This window comes from Panthera tigris, chromosome F2, assembly GCF_018350195.1.
Source record: "Panthera tigris isolate Pti1 chromosome F2, P.tigris_Pti1_mat1.1, whole genome shotgun sequence".
In the NCBI taxonomy this organism is placed as follows: domain Eukaryota; kingdom Metazoa; phylum Chordata; class Mammalia; order Carnivora; family Felidae; genus Panthera; species Panthera tigris.
The window spans coordinates 78089964-78106329 of record NC_056676.1 but is presented as its reverse complement, the minus strand read 5'-3'; the positions used below and the strand labels follow the sequence as shown (position 1 = coordinate 78106329).

At 53.4% G+C, this 16366-nt stretch overlaps 1 protein-coding gene across 1 annotated transcript in view; it reads left to right on the top strand.

The window, feature by feature from the left end:
• Window positions 1-16366, top strand: part of COL22A1 (collagen type XXII alpha 1 chain) — a 257921-nt gene that overhangs the window by 226435 nt on the left and 15120 nt on the right. The window contains exons 52-57 of the mRNA XM_042973098.1: window positions 1561-1614; window positions 5517-5561; window positions 6222-6275; window positions 8254-8307; window positions 13800-13853; window positions 15315-15386. Of these exons, the coding sequence (XP_042829032.1) occupies window positions 1561-1614; window positions 5517-5561; window positions 6222-6275; window positions 8254-8307; window positions 13800-13853; window positions 15315-15386 (333 nt within the window). The remainder of the gene's footprint in view (window positions 1-1560; window positions 1615-5516; window positions 5562-6221; window positions 6276-8253; window positions 8308-13799; window positions 13854-15314; window positions 15387-16366) is intronic.

Sequence of the window (16366 nt, the reverse complement as noted above, 5' to 3'; positions counted from 1 at the left end):
AGACAGATAGTAGATAGACAGATGGGTAGATGATGGATGGATAGATATGTAGATAGATGGATAGATTGGTTAGATAGCTTATGTTCTTATATGTTAGGGACATGGATGGACAGACAGATGGCAGATAGACAGATGGATAGATGATGGATGGATAGATACGTAGCTAGACAGCTTTTTGAGTTGCCTGTTGTGTCATCTTTATTAGGAGGTATTTGAGCGATAATTACAGCGTATAATGATGTACAGAGACTCTGGAGCCAAAATACCTGGATTAGAACCCCAGCTGTGTGACCTTGAACAGATCACTTAACCTCTCTGTGCCTCGGTGTTTGGGCCGATGGAAAGCGATCATGCTTCCCTCAACGGGTTGCAGTGAGGCCTCACTGCCAGAACACGTGAGGCACTCAGTTTGTGTCTGGTACATGGAAGGCCCCCAGGAGTTGCTGACTGTTATGCTCGGACCAGTGATGGCCATGTCACCTGAGGGCAGCAGGTGTGGGAGCCAGGCTAGGACCGTGTACCCGTGGTCATAAAGCCCTGGGGCGGGGGGGGGGGGGGGGGTTGTGCTGAGTTTGCAACTGAGAACAGGTCCAGGGAAGGGAAGATCGAGATCACACGGCTGGACTCGAATCAGTCACACAAACCTGCCCCACCCCCTCCTCTCCGCGATTTTCCCTCCAGATCCACAGATGCGCCTCACTCTCCTTCCCCACTAATGGGCCCCATCAGATCCTCAAAGTCTCCAGGCTGTGAAAAGGAGGGGAATGTGGGAGAAGGGCATCTCCTCCTGTCTCAGCGAAGGCGGGATCCGATGCTGCCCCACCCCCCATCAGTGGGATGTGCCCTTTCACCGGCTCCCTGCCCCTCCACACACCCCACCCCAACCACGTCACCTGGACTTCAGCTCCCAGTCTCTCGTTGGCTGTTATTTGTGGCTAGTTGTGCCCAGGGCAATGCCAGGCTGCTGGTGGTGAAGAGTTTGAATGGCCCGGGTGTCCCCACAACTTCTTGTAGCAAAGAGAAGCTGGGCCAGGGAAAAGGAGGGGTGAATGGCAGACCTTCCTGTCCGAGGCAGCTGCCGGCTGAGATGAGCAGCCTTTGGGGATGTCGCACGCAGCGGGGATTCAGTCTGGCTTTGCCATTGATGAGCTCAGTAAAGCTATGGCTTCTCTAAGCCTCAGTGTCCCCAAGTGTGACGTGCAGCAGTTGGTAGCTGCCTTGAAGTGGTTTTGTGAGTGAGCACAGAGTCATTGAGAACTCAGTGTCTGCAGCATTTTGCATCCAGAGCAGAGCACTTTTGAGAACGACCAGGGGCCACTAGGAACAGTGGCTTCAGAGATGACACCCTGTGTAACCAGCACAGTCCAGGGAAAGTCCAGGAGCGTGTAGCCTGGACACATGGGGGGATTGGTACGGACTGAGGTGGAATACCGTGCCGGGAAGGAGGGTTGGCAGGGGTGAGAGACTGGCTGCTGGAAACCTAACGCCATGAAGCCCAGGTGGCCCGGAGGGAAGATCCTTATCGTGGTGTCCCCAGGCTCTTCTCTTCTTTACTCTCAGGGCAAAACTGGAGATCCGGGTCTACCAGGACCAGAGGGAGCCCGCGGCCTGCCTGTAAGTGCCCGTGTGTGCGTGTGTGCGCGTGTGTGTGTATGTGTGTGTGCATGCGTGCACGTGCATGCTTGTTGTCCATAGTACAATGCAGCCTCAGCCGCCCGGCTCCTGTGCTGAGCCCGCCCACTCTGGATTCCCAGAAGTACCTCTCTTCCAAGGCCCTGGTGCTCCTACGTAATAAATTCAGTTCTTTCATGTATGCATGGCTGTAGGATTTATTTTCAAAATGACAACCATTGTTGCCATGTTGTTCTAAGTTTTCTTTGTTCTTAACCCGTTTACGATCATTTTAATGGGATTTCTCTGGATGATAGAACCTAAAAAGGAGTCTTAATTTTAATTTTGAACACTTTCCATGGCTAAAGGTTTTTTCCCCAATTACGAAAGTAACCCATTCTCCTTGTGTGACAATGACAATGATGGTACTAATACAAAAAGAATAAGAAAAATAACGTTTTAGAGAGTAAGATAGAGTTACTTGTAATTCTACGACACAGAGGTAAAGCTGTGTTCACATTTTTGTACATTCTTTCCAGATCTTGGGGATGTAGGTATGAATTCTGTATGAATTCTGACTTTTATTTTAAGTATGAATTCTGACGTTTATATTTATATATCAATCTATATCTAGCTGTCAAGCTATTATACATGTAAACATACATAGATAATTTTTCTATAAAAATGAACTCTGTATTTGGGGGTTATTTTTTTTGGCTAAATGTTTCACTTCTTCATAATTTCAAAATTGTTTACACAATTCCATAAATTTATTTTTAGGAAAAAAACATTATTTTTAATAAAATTCCTAAAATCCAATTATCTGGCAAGAAGTAAGAGATCAAAATGCTGCTTCTATTTCCTTAATGTGTTTTTCTGTTAAAATCAATAACTCACCTGGCTAGTATTCAATAAGAAGGAACTGGAACACAAAAAGCAATTTCCTTTTTCCTAAATCTCCTTGCTTTTCACCTGATTGTCCTTTAGGAGAACAAAATCTAAGGATGGGGAATATTACTTCCTATGGTGGAATTAAAACACAGAATTAGTGTTGGCTTTTTTTTTAAAGGTGGTTCCTGGCTTATTGGAGGAGAAGGTCTTCCTTTTAGCCAAGGGGATCCATTTGCTGGGACCCGTGTTGGGGCAAGACGCATTTCTCAGTTGAGACTTGCAAGGAATCCTACCTCACTGTAGGCACAGGGGTTAGAGACCCATGTTCTCTGGCTGGCACAGCATAAGTCAGAGAGCAAGGCTTTGAAGAACCACACGGCCTCTAAGATGGACAAATGTGGGTTCAGCTTTCACCTTGTCACTTACTAACTTTCATCAGGAGACCTCTCTGGACTTCTGTGTCTTCTTCTATGAAATGGAGATCAGAATATCTCCCAGTTCTGTAGGGTGGTTGTGAGCACGTAATGAAGCGTGTGAAATTCCCAGCCGCGTGCCTGGCCCCGCGGTGAGGCTCCCTCCATTGATTTTGTCCATGATTATATGGGAAGAGAGCGTACCAGGGGCCCCAGCTCTGGGATGGCTGGATTTGGGATTCTAGTGTCTTCGAGGAAGGTGCTGGGGCCCAGGCAGGCCCTGACCCTCTCCAGGGAAAGAGAACTGGCCTGTGTTGAACAGCAGAGAACGCTTGCTTATCTCTTAGGCGGTGCTGGCAGCAACTCGGCCAAAGTGAGTTCTATCGCCATTTTACAGACGTGGAAACTGAGTCCCACTGAAGAGAAGTAGAGTAGCCGAGACCCCCGGCTCCCAAGTGGTTCTATTCCATGGTTCTATTCCAGACCTGATTCCAAAGTCGGCCTTAAGGGTCCATGAAGCCCCTTTCCATAGATTAATTCTGCAAAGCTATCTATGCCTGGCAGGTGCTTTCAGTCTTCTCATTTTGTAGGTGATGTTAGGACTCCCGAGGGCTGAGCTGACTTCTCCGAGGTACAGTGGTTGATCTGAGCCAGCTTCCTTTTTGTCCTCTGCCTCAGTCACTGACGCTTCCTGGCTGGTCACCGAGTGACGGCCCGGCTCTGGTGGCGGCACCTCGTCTAATCCTCACCACAACCCCACAGACAGGGGTCACCTCCCCAGGGATAGCCGAGGCCCCTGAGGCTCAGAGGGGGAGCCACGTGGCCAGCGGCTTAGCAGGGATGTGGAACCCACCTGGCCAGGCTCCCGGCCCCTGCGTCCCCTGCATCTCCTGGAGCCTGAGAGCTTGCACCTGTCCCCACACCACCTGCTGCTCCAGAAGCCTTTCCCAGAGCCCCCCCCTCCCAGAGGCAGGTGAGGTCACACATTCTTACCACCCAAATCTGGAGAAGCAGGGTAAAGAGCACGTTCCCAGGGTAACAGCCACCACATCAGAGAGGCCGCTAGGTTGTCTCTCTTTTCGGACGGCCAGGCCCTGTGGTGGCCTTCTCCCCAGCCAGGTCTTCATTCGCTTTTTGGAACCAGGAGGTAAAATCAGGGCATAAGGTGAGAGGAGAGCGTGGTGGGGTCAGCCAGGAGACATTGGCCTTGGCTCTGGATGGCCTGGTTTGGCCACAAACTGCTGCCTCCCGGAGCTGAGGGTGACAGTGGGGAGGGCGTGCTCTGCAGTCAGACAGACCTGGGCTTGGGTCATGGCTCTCCCGCTTCCACCTGTGACGGACAGGCCTGAGCCTGCTGCTTCTTACGTAAAACGGGGGAAAGACGAGCCATCTCCCAGGCCTGCCATTACACTGCAGTGACAGGATGTGGCAGGGGCTCCATGGGGAGGGATTTCCTCCCTCTTCTCCTCTGCTACCGTCTGAGCTGTGTGCACGGGCTCTGCTCACACAGGTCCGTCGCTCTGTGCCAGCCGCCGGCTGGGGACCGGCTGGCCGGGGGCACTGGGTGCTGCAGGGGCTCAGAGCAGTGCTCTGGCCAGGATGCCCGGTGACAAAGGTACGAGGAGGGCCTCGGAGAGTGAGCGCGTGAGGACTGAGGGAGACGGGGCTGGAGACAGGAGGCTGGTAGGGAGGAGGCCTCCAGCCAGGAGGAATGTCCCGATGAGGAAGGGATCCGCCGGGAAGAGAGGACATGTGTGCCCGGGCCTGGAGCGGGAAGGGAGTGCCTAGTGTGCAGCCTGCAGAGGACACAGAGCCTGGGACGTGGCACGGTGAGGTGGCCAGGTGGGCAGGCGCCCTTCAGGCGGGGACCGTGCCACTGGGTGTCAGCAGGTAGGGAAAGCTCCCCGAGACCAGAGCTGGTGAGACGCCAACCCAGCGGTCAGGAGAGTGTGCAGAGCAGGGACAGCGGGAGGGCCTCGGGTCTGGGCAGACCGGGATCTGAATCGGATTATTTTCTGATCCTGGGACTCTGGGCAGGTGTTTTCTCTCTCGAGCCTCGGCATCCTCACGCGTGAAATGGGGTTGTTACACAACAGGCTGGTCTGGCTGTTAGAAATGATGGTGTCAGCCCTGCTAACGGCTTCCGCTTTGCTCGCAGGGCTTGACGCTCTGTAGCGGTGCGTCAGGTGATCTCTGTGCAGGGAGAGCCCAGCGCTGTGGCCCAGGACAAGGCTGTTGCGGGGGGCTGGCCACAGCTGCAGGAACGAGGGAGGTGCCCCGAGATCCACCTGTAGAGTGAAGGCAGGGAAACACGTACCCCAGGGGCCAGGCACTGGGGGTGCAAGCCAGACGGGGGAACATCAGGACGATGACGCTCAGGAGGACATGGGGCGACACCCTGACTCGCTGGAGCATTTGTAGGAACAAGCCTTGCAGCTCTCGTCATGGTGCAGAGTCACCCCGTCACCCAGCATCAAGGGCCTAGCCTCTGCCTGGGGTCTAGAATGTGAGGCGTCAGGTGAACCACGGCGAGAGGGGGGTGCCTGCCCCTTCTCGCCTGTTCAGCCTGCCCTTTGGTGGACTAATTCCTCTTTCTTCCAGGGCTTCAAGGGACACACAGGCGACTCTGGTGCACCGGGTCCCCGGGTAAGTGGACGTCTAGCCTTGGCGGCCGGCCCAGGTGGACGTGAGCTGGTGCTTCTAGACTGAGGGCTCCTGGCCCCGCAGGCCAGCACGGCAGCTGGTCGCCCGAGAGAGGACAGCGGGCATCATGGGAAGTGCCATGCCCGGTCTTGGTCTGGTTTTTCTAAACGTTCCTTCTGGGGGCCAGACATTGAGGTACAACCGATGTGACCAAATCAGCCCGGAGTCAGGAGGCCTCTGTGGGTTGTGCTGCCTGCAAGCTGTGCAGGGGGCCCAGGGCTAACGTTCTTCCCTCTCCTTCGGATGCCCCAAACGGAAGGAACCTGGAAGGCTGGTCAGACCCCCAGCCGTGCTCCGTTTAGGGACGGGAAAGCCGAGGTGTCCCCAATGGGTCAGCCACTGAAGAGGCAGAATTCCCCGCCGGTGTGCCTGGCCCTTGGGCTCGGTTTTGCCTTTGGTTTAAAGAGGCACAATGGGGTCCAGGCCCTCGCAGCTGGCCGTGCGGGCACTGCAGACCCCGGCTTCGGCCAGGACTCAGTGGGGCTCTTTCTGGTGGGCTGTGCTTCTGGGTCTTTCCGCCGCCCAGGTGCGCGGAGACCAGGCGCTGGCATTCTGCATTCTCTTCCCTAACGTGGGTATTTTGTTTCCACTTCCCCCTTCTAGGGAGAGCCTGGTGCCATGGGGCCCCCTGGCCGGGAAGGGTCGCCAGGAAAAGATGTGAGTGTGGGTGTCCTGTGGGGCCCGGCTGGGCCTGTGGAAGGGGTAGAGAGAGTGGAAAGTGTGCATCCCTGAGGGCTCTGGAGGCTGGTGCCTGTGGAGGCTTGCATAGGCAGATGCTCAGAACTGTCCAGTGATGTCTCTCACCTGCCGGCCCCTGGGGTCCTCCTTGGAGTCCTGAGGAGGCCCTGGGGGTCTGGGTTTCCAGCCTCAACAGTTGGGGCCTGTGCCACCCTGTAGCTAAGGAGGCTTTGCTGAATCGATCTTTCGTACCTGTTAGTATCAGTGGTGGCATTTTGGGCCCGGCCTCACATGGGCTTGAACTTCAGTATCTCCCAGATTATCTCTCCAGCCCGGCTGCTCCGCAGTCTAATGAACCCACCATCATGGCCACCACTAACATGTGCTGTGTGGCATTTACATTTTTTTTAATGTTTATTTATTTTTTAGAGAGGGACAGAGTGTGAATGGGGAAGGGGCAGAGAGAGAGGGAGGCACAGAATCCGAAGCAGGCTCCAGACTCTGAGCTGCCAGCACAGAGCCCGATGTGGGGCTCGAACTCATGAACCTCAAGATCATGACCTGAGCCAAAGTCGGACACTCAGCCAACTGAGCCACCCAGGCGCCCTTCTCATGGACTTTTTGATCTTGGGATCAGGGCAGGGCAAGATATCTTTTACCCTAGTCCTACCGATAGAAAACCTGAGACCCAGAGAGGTCCAGGGACTGACTGGTGGTCGCACAGGCTGTCAGAGGTGGGAGGAGGCGGCCTGGGTGGGATCTGTCAGCTCTGCGTGCCCCTGGGGGACCAGACCTCATACGTGACACATGTGGGAGGTCTGACATGTGTGGCTGCAACTTGGCCTCCTGGGAGTGGTTATTTGCTCAGGAGCATGGGCACAGGGTCCATGTCCAAGGGGTCCAAGAGGTCCAAGGGGGTCTCATGTCCACCCTTTATATCCGTCAGGATCTGCATTTAAATCCTGGGGAAGTGCACCCCGCCCATGGCTCCTGATGCACATTGTCTTCTTGACTGACCTGTTCCATGAGATCATAGAGCTAGAAGGGCCTTAGAGGACCAGCCAGGCTCCCATGTTTCTCCTCAGGAGCAGAACTGGCTTTACAAAGCCAGTCTAGTGTAAGCAGCGCCCTGTCGTGCAGCTAAAAGCAGAACAGCTGCATTGACCCCGGGCGGGGCCCTCTCCCAAGCCCTGACTCCGGAGGCACCTCTCAAGGTCAAAGAGCAGCTTGAAAATCCATTCCCTCTCAGTACAACTTATAGCCAGTTGCATGGAAGGAGCTCCCCAGGCAGGAGTGTGGCTGAGCTTAGCTCCCCTGGCAGGTCAGGGAGCAGCTGGGACGGGAGCCTAGGATGCCAGACCAGGGGGCAAGTGCTTTCTCCCTCCTTCTCAACTATAGGACTCTCTTCGTTTTAGAGCTCCATTTTCTAGAGTGTTTGAGTCTGCTCGGTAGGGAGCATGGCCGAGCTTCTGTGTTTTCATTCATAACATGGCAGAGAATGACAGCCACGCCACGAGGCTGCTTGGAAGACCAGGTGGTGGATCACCACCACGTTGCACCCTGGAAGGCACTGTGTGCACGGGCAGCGTTTTTCCTACTGTGGCAGCAGAGGCAGGAGTGAGTTCAGTCACCGTCCAGTGAGTCAGGGACAGACGTCCAAGATGGCTTCTCTTCAATGGCTGCCTCCCTTAGTTCAAAATGGCGCTAGCAGAAATCGCTGTGGGATCGGGTGGACGGTGTCTGAGCAAGTGAATAAATAAACCAGGTTCACGCATTTACCCATCTACATGAAATGAGTTCATCCATGCTTGGAATCACTGGAGATCGGTGATGAAGGGTCTGAACAGTTAAGTTGGGTCTCTTGGGGAACGTGATGAAGTTTGGTCCACATTTGAAACTGTGTCTTCATTATCTGCATGCATCCACTTTGTGATAACGTGACCCCTCTCTGTTCCAGGGTGACACTGGACCCACAGGGCCACAGGGTCCCCCAGGACTAAGGGGCCCACCGGTGAGTGTTACTCTCCTCTATGTTTGCCTGTTAGCCCAGTGACATTTGGTTGGCTCATCCTGGTACAGCCCTGTGTGTTGTTTAGAATTGACAGTATTATAGGGGTGCCTGGGTGGCTCAGTCGGTTAAGCATCTGATGTCGGCTCGGATCATGATCTCGTGGTTTGTGAGTTCGAGCCCCGCATCAGGCTCTGTACTGACAGCTTGTAGTCTGGAGCCTGCTTTGGATTCTGTGTCTTGCTCTCTCTCTCTGCCCCTCCCCTGCACATGCTCTGTCTGGCTCTCTCTCTCAGGAGATGAATAAATGTTAAAAACAAATGGCAGTATATCCTAGAATTTGGAAATAGCTACTGCCCTAAGCCCCACTAGTGCCCTACTACATGTACCCTAGGCTATTTTCTGGGACCTCCTGGCATGGCAGGGCCCTGTAGGACTTCCCTTAGGTCATTCTAGTGTGTGATGCATGATCTGTGTATTAGTTTGCTGGGGCTGTTGTAGCAAAGAACCACAAATTTAGTGGCTTCAACAACAAATTTATTGTCTCACAATTCTGGAGGCTAGATGTCCAAGAAATTTCCTGTCTTACTATTCCAGAAGCTAGAAGTCTAAGATCAAGATGTGGACAGGCTTGGTTGCTTCTGAGGGCTGTGAGGAAGAATCTGGTCTGTTCCCCTCACTTAGCTTCTGGAGATTTCCTGGCAAGCTCTGTTGTTCCTTGGCTTGTACAACATGACCCTGATCTCTGCCTCTGTCTTCACATGGCATTGTCCCTGCGGGCATGTCTCGATGTCCAAATGTGCCTCTTTTCTAAGAACACTAGTGGTATTGGGTTGGGACCCGCCCTGCTCCAGCATGACCTCATCAAACTAATTACATCTGCAGTGACTTTGTTTCCAAATGAGGTCCTGTGCAGAAATGGCACAGTTGTGACCCATGCTAATGATAGAAGGAATCATACAGAATCCAAATTAAAAGAAGATTCTCTTTTCACCCCACCTCTACACTCCAGAGGGAGCCACTGATAATAGCATTTTGTGTTTATTTTAAAATGTCTTCAGTGCACCTATAAGCATGTAGATAGAATGCACATCTGTTACACGACACTTTATCTTTGCAGTTTGCTTCTTTGCATGGTGTATGTGTGCGTGTGTAAATTTTGGAGGAGTATGGAGTAGATGAGTGAATAGCCTGTAGCATAGGTATACGTGGGCTTCCTGGGTCCCGGTTACACAGCTGGTAAGAACTGTAGACAAGACTTAAACCCAAGACTTTCTGACACCAAATCCAATGCTCTGCACCTACCACGGCCATGGCCATGTTCTTTGTCCTCAGAATCCTACCGGACGCACCTGGGACAGGTCTTAGGCATTTGAATGCCACATCTTTTTGGAACTCACCAAGGGGCGCCTCTTTCTTGCCTGGTGGGGCCACAGTGACTCACATCCCCCTTTCTATACTAAGTCTGAAGCCCGAGGGATGCAAAGTGGCCAGGTGCCTCCCACGCCCAGTCCTGGATCCCCTGCGTCTGAGGAAAGGCATGAAGGACAGCTGTCAGACCAGGATGCGGGCAGCTCAGTGAGCCCTACTATTCTAGGTGTTTCAGCAGTGGGACACATGTCCCCTGTGTGCAGTGATGGATACATCATGTGCTGGGGGACTGGCCACAGGGCGACACCAATGCTCAGGAGCAGGGCATTTGGTGCTTTGGGGATTTCCATCCCAGCCCTGGCTTCATATTTTCAGATCACTGTCTGACCGTGTTCTTCTCCTCTTTTTGGAACATGGCATTTGCTCATCCAACAGCATGCACTGGGTTAGGGAGCTGAGCTGTCCACCCCCCGCCCACCATTGGTGGTATCAACCTGCAGATCCTGGGGGCATCAGCACCATCCCTATATGCAGGGACCAGGAGGCTGACACCCAGCAGGTCTCCTCACCAGGGACACTTAGTCCCTAGGGCTTGGGATGCCCAGCCCCTTTACTCTTTAGGTATGCATACAGACCAGAAACAGATACTCAGTACAGCTGTGGTGTTAAACTTTCATATGGGATGAGGAGAAAATGTCCGAATAGGCCACGGGGCAGGAATGTAAGGGCAGAAAGATGGAGAAACCCTGCTCTGGAGCCCCAGGCACCCGCTGGGGCCCCTTCGGGCCATCCTGAAGCTTCCACACCCAAGCTCTGGAGTTAAGCTTGCATCTTGTTTTACAGACTGGGTGAGTCCCTAGAAGGATCACCCCCCAACCCCTCTGGTCCTGCTTCTTTATCTGTAAAGTGAAGGGAAGTTGTGAGATCCAGTAGTTAAATTAGTGAAGTTCTGGAACAGTGTCCAGCCCTCGGAACATTCCCAGCACTGGCCCCCTCCAGGGTCTCCTGGCACAAAGTGGCATTCTGTACATCCTTGATGAATGCCAGTGTGTTGAGGAGCATGGAAGAGGGAAAGGAAAGCAGCATGTGGGGAAGAGCGAGTACTCTGGGACAGGTGTGGGGAGGGAAGATGCCGACAGCAGGCCCCGGGGGAGGATGCCAAGGGCCTTACACCCACATGCAGGAGATGGGCCTTGGCCCGGAAGCCCCGAGGTCCCCAGAGGTGGCTTTGTGTTTTTCTAATGTGCCACCATCAGTGCTGAGTGGCCATCACAGGGACTCCGTAACCAACAATAAACCACTAGAGTTTGCCAAATACTTAGTTGAATGCATTAGAGGAGGTTCTAGGTTATCCCTCTGATAACCTCTTTCTCACTCAACTGGAATCGATCGGCCTTCCTGAGTGAAGGGAAGATTCCTCGCAACCTCAGCAGGTTCATACAACCTTGAACCAGACACGGAGTGGTTATGGAGAGCTTCCAGGAAATACTGGCAGTCCCAGTGTTGGGGACACATGGGAATTTACCTATTCGCTCTCTGGAATCCTACAAGGCCGGGGCTCTGACTGTCCCTGCTCCCAGATGAGAAACACAGGCAGAGAGGTCAAGTCACTCACCATAGATCACACAGCAGGGAAATAGCAGAGCCAGGATTTGGACTCAGGCAGTCTGATTCAAGAGACTGCAGCTGAAGATCTACCTGGGCCTGTGTGTGCCACATTTCCTTCTCAGATCACCCTGGTGGGAGGTGCGCAGAACAGGAGTTTGGAGCATAGAGGAGGGGCTGTGGTTTCCAAGACAAGTGGGGCATGAGGAGTGGCCTACAGCCCAGGAGGGAGCCAGGTCCCAGCCCCTCCCGGCCCCCAGCGCCCTGACAGGTGACAGGTGGCTGGCCCGAGCCGCCCCTCCTGAGTACATCCGCCTGTGTTGGCACCGATGATAATGTGTCTTGGCCCTTATCCTCTCTGCAAACCAGAGGGAGGAGGAGGAGAGAGATAATTACCATAGGGATGAGCCAAAGCACATATTTTTAGAAAAACGCAGATGGGTTGGTGGGTGGGCGGAGGGAGGAGCCGGGAGGAGCCACCACATCACATTCCCTGGAGGGGTCCTGTGCGGATCCTGGGCTTTCTCTGTGCCTCGGCTTCCTCATCTGTGATACAGGGATAAAGATATCCACCCTTCAGGCTTCCTGGAAGGATCATGTGAGCTGTGCCACATGAATCATCCGTGGTCACATGGGCACTTCTTAAGCATAAGATGTGAACCCTATTTAATCATGATCACCAGCAGGTCGTGTCTTTCATGAGACACAGGGCTGGGCTCCGAGCTTCCTGGGTTCCAATCCCAGCCCCTTCACTTCTGTCTTGGGCAGGTTGTATAGCCATTCCGTGACTCAGTTTCCCCATTTGTAGAATGGCAATGTTTGTATCTGTTGTGCGCAGCGAGTGACTGCGTGCAAAGTCCAGTGTGTAGGACATTGGCTCAGACAGCGTTAGCTTCTTTTTACTATAACATGTTTCCCTGAAGCTGACTCACTGGTGGATGCGTGCTTCACAGATTATAGGATGTTAGCACCTTTTGGTTACAGGATCAACGGAGAGTGGTTTCCTGGGATGTTCTTCGTGCATTCATTCCACAGAGTATCTCCTGTGTGTCTGGCACTGTGCTAGATGCCAGGCATAGAGAGGGGCAAGACACACACTATTCTTTGGGCTGCTCCCAGCAGGGAAGAGAGACACATAAAGACACAGCCATCTGGTGGGGGAGGTCCCGAGACGGAGGAGAGTGGTGGGCAGAGGCAGTGACCAACCCAGCCTGCTGAAGCCAAGCTGTGAACTTCAGCCTTAATAGGAATTTGTCTGGTCCTCAACGGCATAGCTAGAAGAATTCTTAAACTTTCTGATTTTTGCACTACCAATGTATTTATCACAATTTTGGGTGTGCACAAAATACCCAACTCAGAGCATGCAAAATCATTTGGGTCAGTCCTGGATTCTGGAATGAGCAGACCTTCAATTTAGTGGCTCCACGATTGTGCGCAGCCATTTTTCCTGTCTGTGTCAGTATCATCATCTCTTGGATATAACTGTGCCCCTAGTGGAACAGTAGAATGCAGTTAGCACCTGGACAAACACCCTAAGGCTGAGAACAGCACTGCCGTGTTCTGAGCACTCTTGTGTTCTTCCTTAAGACAGCCTCTGAGCTGAAGGATGGATGGATGGATGGATGGATGGATGGTGGTGGGTGAGTGGAGGTGTGGGTGGATGGATGGGTGGATGGATGGTGGGTGGATGGATGGAAGATGGGTGGATAGGTGGATGCATGGGTGGGTGGATGGGTGGATGGATGGATGGATGGATAGATGAATGGGTGGGTAGGTGGATGGGTGGGTGGGTGGATGGATGGGTTGGTGGGTGATTGGATGGATGGATGGATGGATGGATGGATGGATGGATGGATGGGTAGATGGGTGGATGGGTGGATGGATGGATGGATGGATGGATGGATGGATGGATGTGTGGATGGATGGATGGGTAGGTGGATGGGTGGGTAGGTGGATGGGTGGATGGGTAGGTGGGTAGATGGGTGGATGGATGGGTGGATGGATGGTTGGGTGGGTGGATGGGTGGGTGGGTAGATGGATATATGGATGGATGGATGGATGGATGGATGGATGGATGGATGGATGGATAGGTGGATGGGTGGGTAGGTGGATGGGTGAATGGGTGGATGGGTGGGTGGGTGGATGGATGGATGGATGGATGGATGGATGGATGGGTAGGTGGATGGGTGAATGGGTGGATGGGTGGGTGGGTGGGTGGGTGGATGGGTGGATGGATGAGGTCATGATTATTTACTACACCTGTTCTGTGGGCAGCACTCACCAACCTAGGCTTTATCATGCCCACAAACTCATTTACAATATTATGAGTGAGGTGTTATAAGCTCCTTTTATAAGTTGAGAGCTATCCTCTGAATAATGATGTGGCTTACTGAGAGCCAGGCTGGCCTGCATGACAGCTCTCCATATGAGATCGGGTTCTCCACATCCAGCAGTCTCTCTGTTCCACTGTCCTGTTCCTCGATGTCCTGGTAGATTATTACTTGTGTTTCTTCCACCAGGGTAAGAATGGATCACCGGGATCTCCAGGAGACCCTGGCCCTGCAGGAAGCCCTGTGAGTACTCCCGCGGCTATAAGGTGGCATCAGGGCCAGCTTTGCAAGGGGCATGGCTTTCACATCACAGATTGCCTATTCTCTACCCCTAGAAGCATCAGTGGGAAAATACGGTATTTGAATGATAGAAATAGGCTGGAAGTGAGAGGCTCCAAGAAGGACCCCTTTCAAAGTCTAAAATGCATGTGATTATGCACTTGGTTCTCTGTACCAGTCATACAAAGGTACAAGCCTATTAGGACTAAAGAAGCGTGTAATAAGGTTGCACTCTAGACACTGCATATTTTTAGAAGATGGAGGAACAGGGTCAGGCCTACCAGCCGTTACCCGAGTAAGGACAGGGTAAGCGTGTAATGTGGGGATAGGTATGGGACAGATTGTCTGAAGGGGTTATTCCTAGTGGTAAGGAGGTGGGGGCTGGGGAGGGCAGGAAGAAACAATGGGTGGGATCCGTGGGTAGTGGAAGGAGCATCCAGGTCACCGGATTTGGGATTAGGTCTAGTAGATGGGGAGACATGCTGGAGAAAATGGTTCTCTGATGGATTCAGGGGTCAGATGAGTCAAATTCTTTCCACAAGTCTCCTCCCAGCCTAGCCTTCTTGTAACCACCACCCCACCCGCCCCGGGCTTGGTGAGTCAAGCAACAGTTGTGCTGGACAGTGGGCAGACCAGTTGGCTGGCTAACTGTCGTCATTGTGGAAATGAGAGTGGCCCGTCCGTCCTGGTTTGCCAGGAGCCTCCCTGGTTTTAGCCCAGAGAATCCTGCATCCTGGGAACCTCATCATGCTCAGGCAAACCGGGCATCTGGTCACCCCAGTGGAGACTCATCTTTCTGTTAGACCTGGGACAGCTGCACTAGAAGAACTTAAACTCCTTAGCGGATGGAATGACTGATGTTCCTCAGAAGCTGTGGTGTGAGGCTTGTCACTGCTGGTGAGACGAGATGGGACTGGGCCATGAGTCTGGCTTCGTGCCTGGCACAGAGCTGGCCCCAGAAGAGCTGACTCACACATGTGGCTACCCGGAAGGGCCGGAACTTAAAGAGTCCCCAAAACTGCTCCCCAGAGGCGATCCTACCAAACCAGGAGCCTCGCTGTGCTATTGGGAATAAGTGTACTAAGGGCGGCTTGGAGGGGCCACACACAGACATACACACAGACACACACACACACACACACACACACACACACACACAGAGCAGAGTGTTTTTGTTACATTTTTCTCCCATTTTGCTTCTGTTGCTTTGATTGGGAGGAGATGTTTCTTGTCTTGCCCCAGCCTCAACAACGCTGTCAGGACACAGGGTAGCCTCCCGACTGGCTGCCTTCCCATACTGGAAAGGGCCATTCTTCTCTTTGTTGACGTCTCTACCCCTCAGAACACAGTGGGGTTATGAAGCTTCTGAGTCTCCTCGGGTCTGCACTTGACCTTGCAGCGTTGATATCTGTCCTCCCTCTGCAGGGCCAGAAGGGGAACAAAGGAGACCACGGCAGCCCGGGACTCCCCGGCTTTCTGGGTCCCCGGGGGCCTCAGGTAAGCAGAGAACTCCCTGGGGGGCCAGGTGCCCAGCTCTGGTAGGAGTTTCCACCCACTGTGTCTTCAGGTCCTCCCGCTCAGGTCGTGTCACGGTCACGTCATGTTGCCGAGGTGGCAGTGTGCATTGGCTGAAACAGGCACTCACGTGTCACCTGCGTGGGAGTCTCAGTTCCACCACCGGACCTTGGGCTGCTCTCATAGCCTCTGTGCCTTAGTGTCCTCATTATTCCAGTGGGGATAAGAGCATACACCTGCGAACATTAGGTGAGGTGATGGGTGCACAGAGCCCAGCAGCGGTGCCCAGCCCAGGGCATCCGCTGCGTAGGTATAGACTGCTTTAATGGTGGTTGGGCTGGGGTGGTGGTGCTATAACGTTCCTAAAACTTCAAGGACCGTTAGAAACCATGTTAAAGGTGGTTGAATTTGGGCTGCAGGGTCAGAACATGTAGGTATTTTTTTTGAGGCCACGTGGTCAGTCCGTGCCCCAGCTGGACCTTGAGTCCAGGCCTCCTGACTAGAAGGTGTGATACAGGGATGCCGTCTGGTGATCTTTGCCAGGTCTCTGGGCAGAAGAATGCTGAGGCATCCAAACATTTCCAGCCGGGCTCCTGGTGCGTCCCACATGCCACGGTCCACACCGTGGGCTGCCAGCCGCGGCATGAGGGTGGTATGTCCCACGCAGGAGTAGGAAGCTTACCCGTGTTCCTGTCCGCTCCCTCCGATTTAATCCTGGCCCCCAAGGATGCCCCTACCGCCCAGCTAGCCCAGCCACTCCCGTGGCCACTCCTCTTTTGCCCATTTCTACCATGTAGCCCAAGCCCTTCCGTGGCTGCATCCACTGATTTTTACTTGAGGCCATTCACTCTGTTGGCCAACTGTTAATGGTCCAAGCTGCCTCCCCGATCCCCTTCCTGACCCCCTGGGAGCCATGTCGCTGCCAGGCACCCGTTCTTCTAGACTTGCAACCCTGGTTCTTT